Source organism: Danaus plexippus (assembly GCF_018135715.1).
Source record: "Danaus plexippus chromosome 3 unlocalized genomic scaffold, MEX_DaPlex mxdp_34, whole genome shotgun sequence".
NCBI lineage: Eukaryota > Metazoa > Arthropoda > Insecta > Lepidoptera > Nymphalidae > Danaus > Danaus plexippus.
Genome location: NW_026869846.1, coordinates 436,359 through 455,660, shown reverse-complemented (window position 1 = coordinate 455,660; position 19,302 = coordinate 436,359). Strand labels below are relative to the sequence as shown.

Below are 19,302 nucleotides of genomic sequence, written 5' to 3'. Positions count from 1 at the left end.
CTAGTAACATGCTTCCTACAATTATTATAATTACTTACTATTACTTACTATTATCTTAAAAGAAAATAACATTTAGAAAAATGCATTCAATGCATGAAGTTTTTATTACAAGTTAAAATTAACATTTTACGGTAACATCTAGAAATATTATTTACATTATATTCCTATTTAACTCGCACTGTTTGAAATGGGCTCCTTATCTTGATTTGTTTTACGGACTTCATATTTGGAAACATGTATTTTTTTGGCGCCAATTTTAGCGTTTTCTGCCATTTTGAGAGCTCGATTCAATGTATCGGGTCCATCGAATTCTACAAATGCCGTCGCTGAAAAAAAAACAAATCAGTTTAGAAGTTTCATTACATAAAAATTACTTTTTTGTTATAACAATATAAATCAAAATTAAACTTACAACAGGAATTCTTTCCTTTAAGTACATTCTGTATATTTCGTATCCGTCCCGCGCCAGCAAACAGAGAACTTAAAGCCTGCATGGATAGTTCTGCATAGGAGCGCACAACTAAAGTGGTCTGCGTCGGAGGCAACGACTTCTTTACACGAATTCGGCTGCCGTTGAATAAGGTGTTGTCTTCTTCTAACGACTGAAATTATTAGGTTAGTTAGTTATACTTTTGTAGTAGTGGTTCAATTTGCAGTTACCCCTTTCAAATTCCAACTAATCAAAAATGTGAATATAAAAATACTTTTTGTCGCTTATTTTACTTATTTGGATTAGAGATTCATGACCACAAGAGAAACATTATATGTATATTAGACCTCTTTATTTTTGTTACCTTTTCTGCAGCATTTTGACTATTAAACACTATTGTTGTAGTGAAAACGGGTTTAGGATCTTCAGCTGGATATAATTCTGCAGTTCTGAAAACAAACATAACATTGAGAATACTTAATAAAGGTCAGAAAAATTTACAAATATGGGTAATCTTACTAACCCAACATGCTGAACTGTCCCAAACTTGGTGAAATGCTCCGTGAGTAGTTTTCTATAGCTACATACTATTTTAATTGGTAGATTGTCAACTGACACTGACCTCGAATGATTGACACTTATAGTACCTTTCTTGTCTTTATTGAATTTACGTTTTACCCATTTCACCTTTTCCTTCTCTTCAACCTGCTCGGTACTTGCCTCTTGCTTGGGGGCATCAAATCGTTTCTGACTGAACACTTTCTTACTTTTGTCTGTTTTAATCATGGATTTGTTTTTTTTCTTCTTTTTATCAGCAACCGTCATTTCGTCAATGAGACTGGTTAGTGAATGTGGGTTGTCACCGATATTCAGGTTTTCCAATACCTCGGCAATGATTTCTGGTTTCAAATCTTTTTTTCTTGACTTTGTTACAGGTTCCCCATCAGTCTCTGTCATCTGTGATGATTTAGATGGATGTTTTTTCTTCTTTAATTTCACTATTTTATCTTCATTCTTGTTTTCAGTATCTACATTAATTGTATCTCCAATGGTTCCAGAGCTGGTTTCGTCATGAACCTCACTCGTTATAACTTTCTTCTTTTTCCGTAATTTCTTTTCAGATTTATTTAATGTTTGGCTGTCAACACTAGGATCGTCCTCTACAATTTCAGCCTTAGGTGTATTTTCGAGTTCCATCTTTTCAGTCTTAGATTTAGATTTTAATTGTTTCTTGGAAGGTCTTCCTACCTGATCTGTATCAATATTCATATTGCTAACATCAGACTCGTTTTCTTTATCATTTGGTTTTTTATGATCAGAAGATTTATTTTTTTTGGACTTCTTATTAATTTTGTCGGTGTGTGATTTTTTGACTGCCATCGATTCTTCCGATTTTGATTTTTTGATAATCACCTCTTCATTGTCATCAAGCATGAAACTTACTGATTTATTCCTTTTTTTAGGCTTGGTGCTCGCTGCTTGAACGTCCGATACATTCAAACTTTCCTCTGCCATAGAATTCTTCATGATTGATTTCATTTTACAAGTTTTATCTTTTTTACTTGTGGTGTTAGGTGTGGATGTTGCTTGATTCGTCTCTAAGCTGTTCTCACCAGCTGAGAATAAATTAGATCCATCAATATTTACTTCTGGAACATCTATTTCTTTTTTATTTTTCTTTTTGTTTTTATTTGGCGAGTGTTGTCGTTTTGGTGTCTGGTTTTTAACTTTTGATACATTATTTTCGATGTCATTTTCAGCAGCAGGTTTATAATATTTAATAAAATCGAATGTTTTATTATGTTTTACCTCGTCAGGTGAGTTTTTTGGCAGTTCGAATGACTTTGACTTCATGACGAATAAAGTGTACTATCAATTAATTTTTAACAATAATTTTATAAATGATACACGGTTACTAATAAATAAAAACCTCCTAGTTTATTGTGAAAACAACATGGGGCATGCGCCCAATATTTATAGGTTAGGTATTTTGCAACAAGACAGAATGTCAACACTCAACAGTCAACTGACTTTTGTCTGTTATCAGTTATCACTTGTTTTACTCTAATAATAATTCGATAAGGACCTTTTTATGAGTCTAGGACTTCTTTTTTGACATCGTAAATTATAATTCTTATGTTATCGAAGACTAAACATTTTTTTTATAAAGTTTTAATTAAATCTTTTACTCTTCACCATTAACACAATACTTTAGCACACATAGTTGCTTAATTATTAAACATCAGATCTGATAAAAATGTATTATTATTATACCGACTAAAGAATACCAACCAGTTCTCGTTTTTGAAGTTATCAGATATTTATCTTAATTTGTAACATTACTTCAATTAATATTTCAATTGTTTCTCTGAGTTATTGCAGTTTGAAATAAATAATTCGTAATTAATTTTTTTACAATCAAATATTATGTTCTAAATAAAACTTTAAGTGTTTTATGTGTTTTTTTTAATCACAAACGTTAAATTGTATAGTTACAGCATGTGTAGTTATTAAGTGTAATGGCAACCCTTGCAATAATAGGCGAATGCGCTTGCGTGATGCCGGGTGCGTGCTATTTTAACTCGTAAAGTGAATTAGCGTCTTTTTGTGTGAATATTAAGTTTTTATTGAAAAAAGTGTTGATATTATAGTAACGGTGAGTAAAACTATGTATTATAACTTAATATTTATAGATAAGTTTATAAATTGAAGAAACTACCACTACCAATATAAGAGCATGGTTTCGTGAATTTTCCATTGGAACGCCATGCCTTATGGCGCGCCTGGAAAGTATTGATGTTTACCGTTATTATTAGGCTTGTAGTTGTTCCATAGGCTGTAAGTAGTTATTATAATTCAGTATCATGTAGTTAAAAGTACATTCTAACTGTTATGGCGGGTTACTATAATGTCCTTGATAAACTACGATCGGCGCCAAAATACGGCGGAGTTAATAATGTGTGTAACTATACTAAATCTGTACATGGCGGGAAATGCTTTTACTATTCTTAATTCTTATAGTGTATGTTTATTAGCGCATATGAATCAATCGTAAATGTATTTCAGTTTAAGTGGGAAAATGGTCGCTCAGAAGAGAGGTCGTGGTGCCAAAAATCAAGCGAACAAAGCTAAAGCCAATCAGCCCACTGAAGAAGTCGTTGCGACGGAAGTGACGGAACAAGAACCTGAAGCTGCCGAAGAAAACAATGGAGATTCACAGCCCGAGAATAATGAAGAACAAGCGACAGGGGAGGAAGCTGCGGAGGAACAGTCAGAAACAGAACAGACCCAAGAAGATGAACCCAAAGCTGAAGAACTCAAAGAAGATAAAGTAGAATCTGGGAAACTACTGGTGGAGAATCTGCCTTCAAGCTATCTATTCGACTATCAAGACAAACTCAAGGAGCTGTTCAGTAAGCATGGAGAAGTCGTCAGTGTGAAGTGAGTAAAGGGGGTGCTCGGTTTAAATATGAAACATTAACATGTATATTTGCTAACATTCAAATATCAGTCCAACCATTAGTATTTTGTATTACCTTTCAAAATTAATACAATGATAGAGTTCTCTGTGTGACGCACGTGGAACTTTCTGACATTGAAGTATTAACAAGGGAAATTTTCTTTCTTTTTAGACGTGGTCCAATCATTGTAACCGAACTGACCACAACTCCAACATTATCGGCTATAGTCGAATTCAAAAACAAAGATTCCCTGGAAAAGGTAAACAGATAATTATTAACATATTTTTATTTTGTAAAATATTATTTAGATAACTATTGCCTTTTGTCAGTAAAACTGGGAGGCGTTTTTTATAAGGCGATTATTTTCCAAATTACCTTGTGATTGTATACCAATATCGAATGACTATTTGAATGTTTCAAATGGCTGGTCTGCTACTGGTGGCTTGTATTTATTTTTGTCATTTACGACTGTAATTATATAAAAATATTTTTCTGTATTACAGTAGTAGACCAACTTCTGTTATATTTGTATGACCATTTTCATTCATCACTTTAAATAACATTTTTTCTTATTTATATTTTCTTGTATGATTTATATATATTTTTTAAATACACTCAAATTGTATTCTTGTGATAATTTTATTAGCACTCAAAAAATATAGTTTCGATTTAATTATGTATCAATAACATAGAAATAATGATGTTCAGTAATCAAGCTCATATTACAAAAATATGAAATTTTTAATTCATGATGTCTAAAGGAGAGTAAGACAGGAATATTGTTAAAAAAATTATTGAAACCATTTTGTACATATAAATTTTATAATATAAAAAATGTCTTATAGCAGCTACTTTAAAATCTTTATTGGCGCCGAACATCTAAATATAGCAATGGGCGTGGTTTATATCTCGCCAAGAGCATTACACTCCTTGACAAGCAACCACATAACAAAGTCCCTATTGTTTAAGTTGCTGGTACTCAGAACGTTTCTCGCTGTCTGTATTTTTCGTATAAAATTATCAAAGAAATATTTTTAATGACGGTTTTAATTCGTAATATACTTCACCATGAGTTTTTGTAGAAATGATTATTGTAGAAAATAGTGAAAGAATTGTAAATATACACTGTGTTAATACATGTAACTATGAAGAGTTTTGTTAGCCACACATCCGTGTCCCAATTCTGGTGCATTTAGTATTAGGATAATTTATACATAAGTGAATCTATTTTCAGGCGCTGTCAGAGAACGGCACGTCCTTGGATGGTAGCGTAATCTCTGTGGTGGTGGAATCCCGAGCGGACACCGGCATCCTGGTGGGAGTCCCTTACGAGGCCAGCTGCGACTACGTGAAGGCGCTGTTCGAACAGTGCGGCCCGGTCGCGCACGTACATGAGTTCAGCAAGACCAAGTACAAGATATGTACGTATGGAATTATTGAGCATTATAATCATTATTACATGAGTTGGATAATAATGAGGATTTCTAGTTGTCACCAACAGCTTACAACAACATAACGTTGGAGAAGCTGTTGGTCTCCTTTCTTTTGGAATAAGTTGTGACTATACAATTTTTGTTTATCAGATTTTTCCTCAAAGTATATAGCTGTACATCCTCCTTTACTCAGGAGATATATTCTATGCCGGAATATTTAGTGAGAACTATGTATAACTAATATAATTTTATAATAGTTTTTATGTATAAATATCATTCACAGTACGAGTAACCTTCAATGAGAAGGAGTCAGTGGAGCGTGCTCTGAAGTTGGACAGAGACCTCCGCATCAACGGGTTCCTGGTTACAGTCTCCAAGTACAGGGACGACGACGAGTTCAAGGCACACTCCGCTAACTCAAACAAGGTACCGAGAACATCTCACATTTTATATCAATTAATAAATATTTCAGTGTAAGATAGAGCATAAATAAATTATGCTAAATTTCACACGAAAATTTAGTGAATGTGTGTTTTTTATCTTCAGAACAAGAGACAGCATGGCCAACAGAATCGGAACTCCGGTAACACGAACGTGAACAACTCGGGAGGAACCAGCCCCGCATCACGCACCAACAGTTACCGCGCGAGAGGAGGCGCCTTCAACGCCAGGGGAGGAGGCAACTATAGAGGTCGTTATGGTTTATAATATTGATCAGATACTGATATCAAACTGAGCTATATCCCAGATATATGAGATACTATCTATACTTATACATACAGATATAAAGAAAAATGTATTGTATGAAAAATGTATAGATATAAAGTAACATTAGTGCAAGTTATCTTTGATTTATGAAAGAAGTAAATTTCAATGTGTTAATATTTGAATAGTTGTATCTCATTGATCTAATTGTTAATGTTTTAATATAATTAAAATTATTATGAAAGTGATTTCAGCCAAGTTTGGGTCCGTCCATACACAACTTGTCATATATCAGTTTTGTTCAGCTGTGTAATTCCCGTAATGTGTGTGGTGTGGCAGGCGGCCGAGGTCGCGGGTTCTCGGGGCGCGGCTCGTTCCCTCGCGGCGGCTTCACTCCGCTCAACACGTACATGCCGCCACAGCCGTACATGGGCCGACCGGTATGACACGCTAGCTGCTGGATGTCTGTTGTATTGTTGCAGCATATTGTAGGAGCATGTTCTTACGGCTACTTTATATCATTATAAATAATTCACTTTTTTCATTGTATTTTTTCTGAGAATAGTTTTAATCGTTGAGTTTTATTTATCTCACTAATCATTCTATGCCTTCATCATTTCACACTGTATTTTTTTGCAAAATTTTCGTTTATGCTTTGTTTTTTTTTTTTAAATTTTGCATGCGTTTAGAAACGAGTGCATAGAAAAATGCGCAAAGAAATGCAGTCACAAATGCCACGAACGGTGTCTTTGCCATATAAGTGTTCTGTGCATTCTTTTCAGAACTACCTGTAGCACACTCGTAGAATCGAGAGTGAGACCAGGTAACCCGCTAGCTATCATATGCACATTTTTATTAACAAAACCCCGCTGTGGTGCCTTCTCAGCGATCACTGTCCGACCCCGTTACTTACAACGCCTCTGCATGTTCCATGAAAGTGTGCCGAATTTAAACTCGTATCATCTCAAACATTCCCCAGCATCGAACGAACCGTTGCCTCTAATGACTCGACCAATTATTTGTTTTTAATCGTACCAAAGGCCACACGAGCCGGCATTATAGATTTCATGGTTAACGTCTCTTGTTTTGATTGCTAGTAATCCGTAAGTGGCGCGCGTTCTCTGTGTGTCGATAATTGTTATAATGTTGCCTGTGGCTGTTTCCAGCAGGGAGGCTTCATGAACGACGGTCAGCGGCCGGTCAAGCGACTCCGACAGATGTAGGTGTGTGAGCGGGACGGCGTGCGTCACTATATGTTCGTGTGTGTTTGTGTGTGTGACAGAGACAGACAACTGTATCAGATAAATCTAGCTAATTGTATTTACTAAGTACACGAGATAAAATAATTGTAAACTTAATGATACTGTCTTTTGACAGATAATAAATGAATACTAACAGGCTTTGTTTTATTTATCTGTATGGTCAATAGGGCTGTATCGGATACTTGCTTCTTTGTGTTGTGACGAAAATATAGAAAAGAAACTTATATCTTATTTGTTCATTAAAATATGTTACCATACGGTAAAGTTATTGATTTTTTTTCAAGTGCTGAATTGGGACTATCGTTATAGGCTCTTCCTCAGTATCACTGTATACAGTTGAGTGTCAATAAATTTTCAACATACGAGTGTTTTATAAGATAAACAGTGGAAGCCGCTTTTAAAACCTAGTCCGTGAAGAGATTCTACGAGATTTTCAATTTATTCTAAAGATTTCCACAGATGAAGCTACATTATCTTAGTATATCCGGGTGAAAATAGTTTTAACGACGAATTTTGATGAAAGTAATTTGTTTTTCTTTGTTTAAAAATATGTGTGTTGACTTTAGTTCGCATCGCCATACTGCATAAGCCGTGTTCAGATTTTTTAATAAATAAATTTTTGTACATTATAATTTTTTTGACCCACCTTTGTTATTAAAAAAAATGTTATACCTACAAGTTGTTATATAAAATTTAAAACATTACAAATACAAATATCTCTTGAAATCTGGATTCTTAAGAGAGGATTTCTGGAAGTGTCTTAAAAGCAGTAATTGTGTTTTACAAAGAAAAAATGGACGAACTATATGAAATAGTCATTATCTACTTATTTAACCTGTTACGTGTAAAAGAGGATGAGATGTTAGTAGATCTAGTATCTAGTAAAATACTAGTAAAACTACCCTGCTATACTTGGATCAAATTAAAGGTTGCCTGAGACTAAAACTTTTTTAATTATATTTAATTTTTATCATAAGGATAAAGTGACTTCGAAATTAGTAAAATAAACGTGAGAGCAAGTCACATTTCGTCGATTGATTTACGATCAACTCATGGTGTCTCGCGTTGACTCGCTACTCGGACTAAATATGAATAGTAACTTAAGCATAGAATTGAGCCTCTAGTTCGATGAACCCTTATTATGATTTATTTTTTAACTTATTATCTTTAAAAGTTTACCTTGTAATTGTACAGACTTGGGCGTTTCTGAAAGACAAATTTTAGTTAAATATAACCATATTTTTCGAGTTTTTAATGATTTCCATAGATTCAAACTATTTAACATTGTTAAGGCAATGTGATAGAAATGTTGGATTCAAAATGGGATATAATAATCAAAAAAATATGACAAAAGGTTTGAAAAGATCAAATTTGAAACGATTATATAAGTTTAGTTTAAAATTTGTTTTATTTAATACGAATTATTTAAATATCCTGATAACTATTGATAATACTGAATAAGGAATATACGTATCGAAAAGAAATAGGAACTTAATAACTAACACTGAACGAAACCAGAGTTAATCTAATTTACATATGTACTTCTGTTTTACAATTCCCAGCCAAGATCCAATCCGTTTGTTCTCGATACATAAATTCATATTTATAATATATAGTTTACATTTGATTGCGCAAATTATGCATAGAAAGTTATGAAATCTCAACAGATATATAATAAATAACGTAGCATACGAATTAAGTGATTAATTTAGAAAAATAAAAGTGTTATAACTTAATCTTTTTAAACGTATTTGTACAAAGAGGGCCTTTATATTAATGATAGCTTTCACGAAGAGTTTTTCCGCCGTCAATAATCATTCAGAGTTCGATTATTCCGAAAAAGTATTGTTTCATAATAGTATCTAATGATATGCATAATTAAGAGGTTGTTAGCATTTAGAAAATACGCTCCCCTTACATTGATCTTCTAACATGTTGCACGCTACACGTCTTATTTGTGTACATGACCGCGAAGTATTCGCACGGCGCATATTAAATAATAATAAACAATTATAATATAGAATTAATTTGTTAAATGATGAAGGTGAAAGTGTCTTTAGTGAATCTAATATTAATTATCTCGTTTAGCTCCGTTAGTGCTAATTCTATTTCTGGTCAATATGTTAATTTTAAAAAAACATCAGTGAATATCTCAAAAAATCTTCGATCGCGGGGTGAAATAATGGAGAATTTGTTTATAGTTTTCGATCCGTCTTATTTGTCGTATGTTTGGCCGAAAATAAAAAATGGGGTTCATTTAAATTTAGGGCATTACTGTTGGGAGGATGTGAGTGTGTTTTTAAAAGATTTAGCCGAAGGTAGAGCCTGGGCGTACAAGGGTAAGCTGTTATTATAGAATAAGGATAGTTAAAAATATATTAATTATAATTATAACTAAAAATACACCGAGAAAACATAAAAAAATCTTTATAAACATTAAACAAGATCATCCAATGAAACCGAACAGAATGATATGTGAAGGACTTTAAGGTATTATTTTCATGATTATCGGTTTGCATTTCATTTTTCAGAGACCAAATTAAATTTACCAATACCCGAGTATATTAATATCTGCAGTCTGAACTATAGATATTTATATTGCATAAACAAAGCTTTTATATCTTTATAAATTTAATGTTATACCAAATAAAATATTTATATTTTTTTCAAATATTTATAGTTGATTATAGAACGAGTGCTAAAAAATTTATATGAACTACAAAATCGTTTGGGAAAAGTGAAGTTAAATTTATAGCACAAATAATTGCACTAGGAAGCTAAATAAATTAAAACCATTAAAACTATTTACGTTCACAGACAACTCACGCGAAACAATGAAAGCAAGAGTTTTATTTGTCAATAAACGACTAAAGCCGTGTCTCAGGCACGTTCTCTTTGTATCTCGTAGAGCAATTAGTTATTATCGTCGCTTTAATGTACACGCAACTATAATTGGATTAACATAAAAATGTGACTTACCACAGATAAAAACTTATACGTAGCTACTCGTTTGGATTTAATGTCGACGTTCTCAGTTTTTGTGATCCTAACACATGAGATTTGAAACTTTTGTTTTTTATGAGTTAACAGACTAGGAGGTCTTTTCTGTTGCGGTAAAAGTGTAAGTTTCGTTTCAGCTGCAGACGCCTCGGGACGCTATCAGTCAGGGTTATTCAGTGGCAGAAGATTTTGGCTCGGTTCAAAGGAACAATGTCTGCAACTAGTGAGTTACATTATTCATACATTTGACATAAAAAAAGTAATTAAATTGAAATCCTTTTTTTTAAAGTTATCTCGTGTATTTTTTTATAATTATATTTTCGTGACACTAACTCTATTAAAATCTCGAACATTAGTCCACTTCAAAAAAAGGCTACGAAAATATTATTTGTAAGTAACAAGATAATGAAAAATAATTCAGTTTTATCTACACTATAAAGTATTTATCGTTTTTTAGGACGACAGCTATAAGTCTCAAAACAACGAGACGTTCGGTGAGTTCTACAATGGGGACTACCTCAACACACTCATGAGAAGAGAGAAATTTGGAGGGAGTGAGTAACCATGTGTATTTATATGAATAGTTAATTATAAGACAACAATGACCTTGGAGTGATTGAACTTTTTGTCTCAGTAGAGCCAACTTAGGCGCTTCGTTGGTTTGAATACTTTCTAACAGAGGTCGAAGAAGGTTCTTCATTTAATTGAGGTTTAAATTTTCTTTTAGATATTTTCCTCTGTAAATTGATTTTGTATTTCTTTTTATTATTCTTCTTCTTCATAAAACTTATTGTACTTCTTTTTAATTTTTTCTACAGTTTTTATGGTAAATAAAGTTTCTTTTTTACAAAATTTCTTGTAGTAAACCATGTGGACAAAATCTATTAATCAAGAGAAAATTATTTTCTATATTCAATGACTTAAATTTTTAAGAAATTTAATGGGTCGAATATAGATTTTTTTTAGGAAATCGGTAATTTTTTAATCACTTTGACCATTGTTAAAAAATGTATATACTGAAATCTGTACACAGATCAAAGGTAAGCGAAAACACCGAATAGCTTTCTCGTATATGAGATGGCACCAGTTTACTCATAATTAAATTTTTTGTACGGAATGTTTTGTTTGCTGCAAGTTTATTGATAAAATACCTTCATTCAATAATTTGCATTCAAACTCAAGAATATAATACGAACGGTAATGATATAATCCAGTCGTATTTATTAAAATCGCATAGAATGAATGGCAGTTCTTTAAAGTCTGAATAGATTGAATTATGCAATGTACATACGTGTTATTAGGAAAAAGGTGAAAGCTATGCTTTTAAATATTTATCGATGTCATGACGTCATTTTTGTATGAATTATAAATATCCAAGTGTTTTTTTTTGGTTCGACGATCTTCAGCGTACTTATGAGGTTTATTATGTGTCCCACCTTCGCTCGTTAGATATAAATTTTAGTTAGTTAGCTTAGCTTAAAATAACCTCTTAGGTAGCTGTAACTGTCACGATTAATTTAACCTCTGATGAGGTTCATTAGGTTTATTTCTTAAATTATTATATACATAAAAGGTGAAATTAGATATTTGTTTGTGAGTCTTTATATCTTTGTTTTAGGGTCAAGAGATATGTTTACAGCTGTCATCATCACCCGGTTAACGATTAGAGCGTTTACTCCGAGCATTGCCTCCTTTATAACATTCCAGCTCCTTAAAGATAGGGCTTCAGTATTTACGAATTCAAAAGCTAAACTCTGTAAAAGAAGTCCTTAAAGAGAAAGAATTATTATGTAAAGAATTTAAACGTCATTTAATTAAAACCAATGTATAATATCTTTTGTCCATAAAAAATAAGATATAAAATCACAATATTATGATGTCTTTATAATTTAATTTCCGTGATTGTGAATGGTAACACATTATAAGTATTTCTTCTAGTCTAAACAGAATAAGACGTTGTTTTCGTTCATCATTATTTGAAGATGTCGCTTCAGGAAGTTTAACTTTTAAGGCGGGAAAGCAAATTAGGAATGACGATGATTAGAGCCTCCTGTCAACTCACTCTCTATTAACTATTTCCGAACCGACCCTCTGTGAGAGCAATCGACTCATTTGTTTGACTGATAGTAATTATAGTAATTATTTGTATGCAAACATTTACGATTGAATCAGGCTTGCACTAACTCGGTGCTTCATCATGTTTAAATTATTTGTAATCTGTATTTATGTGTACTTTCCTTATTTAATTTCTTTTTTTTTAAATTTTCATTTAAAGTACTTTTAACCGTATTTAATATACTTTCCGAATGTCATATTCTCATACCGAAAACAAATTTATCGATCTACTACATGTAAGTTAAATACGCTTATGGGTTAACACTTAACAACATCTCTCGGTCAGTTGAGTGTGAATATATTAATAATACAATTAAATAGTTATCAGCTTTTTCTATTAATAAAAAATGATTAAATATTAACATTATACAAAATAATAAACTTATAGCAATATCCGGTGAAGTTTTACGAGTACAGCGTGTATATACGTAAACTCAATATATTTCGAAGTCGTATCTGACGTTTATTCAACACATTGAAAAAACATATTGAGATCTAAGACTTTCGCGAGTTTTATTCATTTAAATGAAACTAAATTTTTTCGGATATACTCCGCATGCTTTATTTTTTGTTAAAACTACATACTCCCGACGTTTCGGTTACTTTTCAGCAACCGTGATCACGCTATTACGCGTAGTATATCCGAAAAATATTCCTTTCGTTTAAACATTGAAAAACACTAACTTTCGACACACTCTTTTTTAAAAACCACATGATCTAGCCTCTATTGTAGGTAATATAGGGTTTTCCATTAAGGGCGCTTGATCTTTGAAATGCAAAAAAAAATACATGTAGGAAAGATATTTGCGAATTTTTTATTTTATTTGGAAGGTCTATCGACCCCATTATGTATGGAATATGACATCATTCAAATGACCGCCACGGCTTCGGTTGGTGGCGCGCACACGAAAGGTCCAATTTTCGATGACTCTGGCGCACAAATCGGGCTGTATTTGATCGATGGCGTGGCGTATGTTGACTTTGAGGGCATCGGTGGTTTGCGGCTTGTTGGCATAGACCTGCGACTTAAGAAAACCCCACAAGAAAAAGTCCAGCGGGGTCAAATCGCACGATCTCGGTGGCCAGTTCACGTCGCCTCCGCGCGAGATGACCATGTCCAGAAATTGCTCGTGCAGAACTTCCATCGTAGCGTGTGCTGTGTGGCACGTAGAGCCGTCCTGTTGAAACCACATGTTGTCCAGATCCATATTCTCGATTTCAGGCCAAAAGAAGTTGGTTATCATCGACCGGTATCGCTCACCATTGACGGTGACGGCCACACCATTATCCTTTTCGAAAAAATACGGACCAATCACGCCTCCGGCCCAAAATCCGCACCAAACAGTCACTTTCTGCGGGTGCATTGCCACTTGGTGAACCTCGTGTGGATTGGTCTCGTCCCAAATACGGCAATTTTGCTTGTTGACATAGCCATTCATCCAAAAATGCGCCTCGTCGCTGAAGATGATTTTTTTGCCAAAATCGGCGTCAACTTCCAACTGCTCTAATGCCCAGTCAGCGAACACACGGCGTTGTCTATGGTCATTAACCTTGAGCTCTTGGGTCAGCTGGATCTTGTACGGGTGCAGGCTCAAGTCACAACGCAAAATTCGCCAAGTTGTCGTCTGCGAAAGGCCGAGTTCCTGTGCGCGACGCGGAATTGACTGCCGCGGGTTTTCGAGGACACTGTCGCGCACAGCGGCGATATTCTCGGCAGATCTCGCGTTACGTTGACGCACGGGAACCGGCTGATTGTTAACTGACCCGGTTGACTCGAATTTGTCCACCAATCGACGGATAGTCGACTCGGCAGGACGATCATCGCGACCGTAAAACGGGCGAAGTGCGCGGAACGTTGCTCGAACTGAAGACCCATTTTCATAAAACAATTTTATGATTTGCACGTGCTGCTCGACACTGTAACCTGCCATGGTGGTTTGGGAGGACGGAATGAATATAACACACTGCATTTGACAGCTGTCACTCAAACAACATGGCCGCAATCAGCTGTCAAAGTTCAAGCGTCCCTATTGGAAAACCCCATAGTTTATTTCATTGGTAAGGTACTGAATAAGGTATGTCCTGATCATATCAGATGTAGCTGAGTGGTCCTCAATGGTTCAGCGTGACGAGCTGATGAGAAAAATGGTCCGTTCAGACAACGACGCCGCCGTCTCGCTAGCATACACCGCGCTGCAGGTTGACTTGAATATTACCAAGATTACGCTGCTGAAGGTAAGAAGGGCATATTATCTTTATATATATTTAATTATGTTGTATGAGTGTATGTTATTGTACTGCTCCTTAACAGCTTTTGAATTTTAAAAATATGTTTTTATAATTCTATCAACACAAAACTGTATAACAAATTTTCTTCATTCTTATAAAATCATAATCGTATCCAGGTATTAGAGAAGTAATGATGTGGGAACAATATGCTAATTTTGTCGGGGGACGTTAAAAGACGAAGTATTTTAAGTAATTTGATGTCATTGGCTATATTAGCTACTAAGATTTATTATTACAATAACTTCCATATTTTTGCCTTTAAACGATGTTTGTGTAAATGATTTATTGCATGTGATGTGTATATGAATATATTAATTTTATATTTCCAGTCGTACAAAGTAACTCTCGGCCTATGTTTGCCGCGGTCCTGTGTTCCCCAAGACGTGTTGTCCATTATAAACTTCTCTATAATGCTGAACGACAATTTGAAAACCAACAAAACCGTCTCGAGGACCATAAAGATAACATCTCTGAGACACGTCGAGAGCTTCTATGATATTAGAACTGATTTCGGAGCCGTCTCCCTACTGATGGTCACCCTCACCCTGATAGTAATCGCCTTCATAGCCACAATAATCGACTTCGAGTTAATAAAATTCAAGCCTTACGTGAAGACTTCTAGTTTCGATATAGAACAGTACAACGACAATGAGAACAGAAACGGACACCACAATAATCACTTTTCAAAGCAGACGCATCGGATCGACGAGACGTTGGCCGCGAACTTGAACGAAATCAAGAAGGCGATGCGGGAGAAGGGGGTGCCTCCGTCCGTTACGCTGGACGTAATGACGCAAGCGAGGAAGGAAGGCATCACGAGCTGCAGGCGGTGCGGCAAGTACAAGAAGCAGTGCCCTAACCTGACAAAACAAAATGTGGAACCTTGTGCTACAGTGAAATACAACTCCAGCGCCAGTCTCACCACCGAGTACAAAATGGAGAACACGGTGTGCAAGAACTTGTTGTTGAGCTTCTCCTTCAAGCACAGCTGGGCGAGGATCTTCAACACTAATATAGCGAACAAGAACCTAGCGCTGGTCCATGCGATGAAGATAACAGCTGTCCTGTGGATCGTGTTAGTACATGTGGCGGCCGTAGTCTGGTACAACGCAGGTGAGGATGGCGAGGTCAAACATTTCTCCATCAGAATTCATTATCTCATTTGGTCTTCCTTTTCCAGACAACAGTATGGACATCAATGATGACAGCACTATGTTTTATGTGCTGTGTTCTGGAACCTTAGCATTCGATTTGTTGTTCTTCGTAAGGTGAATAAGAAAAATATAATACTTTTTTATGTTATTTTTCTTGGGCCTCTTTCTTGGACCTTAACAAAATATTCTATGACACAAAACTTCTATATTTTTATTCATTCATATGTTTTAAAAGTATTGTTTTTGATTTAAGTTACTTTCTATTTATTGACATATTCGAATATATTAAATCCGACATATCTTCCATGTCTTTATTATTCAGCGGCGTGTTCAGCTCACAGCATTTCTTCTATTTGAAGAGTCGTTATTCAGCTCAGGAGCTGGTGAGTATGGGAGGCGTCTGCGGGGAGATGCTGCAGTTGATCTGCTTCATCACCAACAGAGCTGTGCGGTAAGCGATACTTTCTTCCGAACTGATTTAATTTTGACATTAACTTTATAATTTTCGCCATATTTCCTTGTTTCTCACATCCAATCAGGTTGCTTCCTCCGTATTTGTTTACGATCTTCCTAACGTCCGTGTTAGCGCGTGTGGCTCGCGACACCGCGGTGCTGTCGACACCGGAGCGAGACTACGACACCTGCGACAGCTACTGGTGGAGAAACATCTTGTATCTCAATAATCTATATCCTCAACAAGAGCAGGTATGGTCCTCTAAATAAAGTATGAATATCCCTTTTTTAAAGGTTTATTCCTAAATAAAGACAGCGTTATTCCTATCATTATTTCTATGCTAAATAATATTGAGATGTAAAATAAAAAATAAAAATAATTGCATAGTCTCGTTGGACCTGAGCAGGCTATAAATGTGTAGTATACATAAAATAAGTACGTTTGATATTTTGTGTGTAAAAAAATAATTTATAAGTTGAAGTTGAAAATGAACTGTCAACTGGCCGTTAATTATTATTGTAGGAGTTCAGAACTTTATGAAACTGTTTAATGTATTAAAGGCAGAATGGAGGAGAGATGAGCCGATAGGCCAAAACATAAAATATGCCAAATTTTAATTAAATATAGAATCTGTAACCTTGTACAAGTTTGCATTGTCACACTACTCACTACATACTGAACGTTCGCGTTGCACATCAAATTACCTTCTTTAATACTATATTTTATGAATTAAAAATCATCAACGCTCCGTGTGTAGTGTGCGGATGCTCACTTTGGGCGATCATAGTGAGACGGGCATTTCCGAGATATTATCAAATACCGAGCATTCACGAAATGTTAAAGTACATACTAGGATGTATCTGTATGTACGTCGTGTCCAGTGCATGCAGGTCTCCTGGTATCTGTCCAGTGAGAGCCAGCTCCACGGAGCGATGTCGCTGGCGTGTCTGCTGGTGGCGTTGCACCGGCGGCGGACGGCGGCGCTGCTCGTGTTGGTCGTAGTCCTCACAGCTGTCACTGTGGACGTCACGCGAGCCATCAGCGACTTCGGTCAACGGTGAGCTGGTGGCAGGGACATGGGAAATGCTTTATATTGCTTAAAGAAACGCTTTGGCTTCAAATGTGATGGCAGTAGGGGATAGTTGGTAAAAACGCGAGCTACTTTTTGATATTTCTAATCTGAACTGAAGAAAATATTAATTGGTCACGTCTACTTTAAGAAGCTAGTAGAAAACACAACTGTGGTTCTTATATTTATGTCAACGGTTTTATTACACGGATCCATTAATTTAATTGAAAAGTTATTCTATATATGTAGATAACAAATTGACCTCTAGAAACCTAGCTTCAGGAATCCGAAGAAATCAGTTGTCTCACATTTTTTCTTAATGCTATGAACTAAATCTCCTCCAGTGTGTCGTCATCTTTCTCCCTGTACTCCCTGATGGTGTCTCGTCCGTGGGGCGGCGTGCCGTCCTACTGTATGGGAGCCCTCGTGGGCTGGCTGCTGCATGTGACCGAGGGTCGGTGTGCGGTCAACAGAGTGAGATATCGCCTTTGGATTTTAAGAAACTTTGACTAACTAACATTTTGTATTTGGTCGTTAAGAATAAACTATAACTGACATTTTAGCTACCTATGTCATACCGAGAAAATGTTAGGACTTACTGTATTTGATTGCAGCTGTTTCTAACGCTGTGTCTGTTTTGTCTTTGCTTTTACATACTTTAAGTCTAATGTCCAAATATCAAACCTTTTCAATAAATCCTAAAAGAAGGATTGTTTTTGCATAACATTAATAATTAAATAACCTATCAAGCATATTTCAATGGCGCTGTTCTTGTATGCTGTAGACCACGAGCTTGTGTCTGTGGTCATCTTCTGCGCTGTGCGTGGTCTCGTCCCTGTTGGTGAGTGGTCGTGACCCTCGCTGGACGGCGGCGGCACACCTCGCCTGGCCGGTCGGACTCGTGTGGCCCGTACTGGCAGGTGCTACTACATATTCTGGTGAGACGCTGTGTCTATATATTATTTTGGGCATCGTTACATTTTTGAGGAACCTTAACGATATGCTATGTTCTTAACTACCAACACTGTGTAAGAATCGACAAATCAATCGCATAAAAAAATAAAATATTAAACAGCTATATATTCATATGCCGGTTGTCCTCTCCCTCTTCCCATTCGAGGTCGGCAACGCATCTGCACCACCTCCCTTACGTAGCAGATATCCATCGGCTAAAGTAGGCTTAAGTAGGCCGTATGCTCTATCGCTGTTGGCTCGTTTGCCGCCGTTGGTATAAAAAATAATAACAACAGTAACACGGAATTCCAATGATTCTTAAACGTTGGTTCTATCGAGTTTAGCATGAAAGTCCTTATTTACGCTTGTGGCTGGCAGACCTCACAGACTGGTAACGTTTCTTCTGTTTTGTTCCCCCCAACCAGACGTGACCCGCGGCCTGGTGTCCAGTCCGCTGGTGGCGGGTGTCAGTCGTCTGTGCTACACCACGCTCGTGTGTCACGGAGCTGTGTGCCGCGCTCTCCTGCTCTCGGCGGGCACCGCGCTCTGCTCTGATCTATCATGTTTGGTGAGTGTTGATTGTCGTTTCTCATGAAACAACAATTCTTTAGTCAACTGTATTGCTATCTCTCTCCTCTTATGTCAACTATATTGCTATCTCTCTCATCGCCAGTTCTGTTACTTCGCTGGTTGTGCGCTCGTGTCTCTGTGCGCGTCTCTGTGTCTCTCTCTACTGGTCGAGATGCCGAGCTGCTGTTTATTGAGACGGATCTCAGATTATACTTACCGGTGATCTGATCGTTTGTTGATAATGTTATTGTCCGTTTTAGATTATAATAAAATCATTTGAAACATTCTGTGTTTTAATTTAACTGCACGATTTCAGTTCCGATGAACTTAATTTTACTCATTTATAATAAAGGTACTCGGTATGATTCGACGGAGAATAGTCAGCTTCAGGTTACCCGTATTATAT

The 19,302-nt window shown here is 35.9% G+C and overlaps 3 protein-coding genes across 6 annotated transcripts; 2 read left to right on the top strand and 1 right to left on the bottom strand.

Annotated features, from left to right (window-relative positions):
- Window positions 1-71: 71 nt before the first annotated feature.
- On the bottom strand, window positions 72-2,461 carry LOC116776711 (uncharacterized). Its single transcript, XM_032669992.2, has 4 exons — window positions 954-2,461; window positions 795-879; window positions 413-602; window positions 72-326 (listed from the first exon to the last, which is right to left on the bottom strand). Exons 1-4 carry the CDS (start codon window positions 2,282-2,284, stop codon window positions 169-171), a joined length of 1,764 nt encoding a protein of 587 aa, XP_032525883.2. The 5' UTR covers window positions 2,285-2,461; the 3' UTR covers window positions 72-168.
- A 484-nt stretch (window positions 2,462-2,945) lies between these two features.
- On the top strand, window positions 2,946-7,426 carry LOC116777855 (uncharacterized). 4 transcript variants are annotated; one of them, XM_061527108.1, is made up of 9 exons: window positions 3,247-3,268; window positions 3,497-3,871; window positions 4,063-4,150; window positions 5,126-5,312; window positions 5,608-5,750; window positions 5,871-6,015; window positions 6,369-6,469; window positions 6,812-6,852; window positions 7,196-7,426. In XM_061527108.1, the coding sequence occupies exons 2-8, from the start codon at window positions 3,510-3,512 to the stop codon at window positions 6,821-6,823; spliced, it is 1,038 nt and encodes a 345-aa protein (XP_061383092.1). In that variant the 5' UTR covers window positions 3,247-3,268; window positions 3,497-3,509; the 3' UTR covers window positions 6,824-6,852; window positions 7,196-7,426. The 4 variants fall into 4 exon arrangements, with proteins under 4 accessions (XP_032527534.1, XP_061383091.1, XP_061383092.1 ...); XM_032671643.2 differs by lacking the exons at window positions 3,247-3,268; window positions 6,812-6,852 and adding an exon at window positions 2,946-3,086; XM_061527107.1 differs by lacking the exon at window positions 6,812-6,852 and having other exon boundaries at window positions 3,246-3,268; window positions 7,199-7,426.
- Window positions 7,427-9,243: 1,817 nt separating this feature from the next.
- Window positions 9,244-19,180, top strand: LOC116776296 (uncharacterized). The gene is made up of 13 exons (XM_061527145.1): window positions 9,244-9,630; window positions 10,429-10,514; window positions 10,749-10,845; window positions 14,502-14,641; window positions 15,025-15,808; window positions 15,876-15,963; window positions 16,172-16,300; window positions 16,389-16,554; window positions 17,185-17,360; window positions 17,717-17,846; window positions 18,157-18,310; window positions 18,752-18,894; window positions 19,000-19,180. Exons 1-13 carry the CDS (start codon window positions 9,327-9,329, stop codon window positions 19,117-19,119), a joined length of 2,517 nt encoding a protein of 838 aa, XP_061383129.1. The 5' UTR covers window positions 9,244-9,326; the 3' UTR covers window positions 19,120-19,180.
- The last annotated feature ends 122 nt before the right edge of the window (window positions 19,181-19,302 follow it).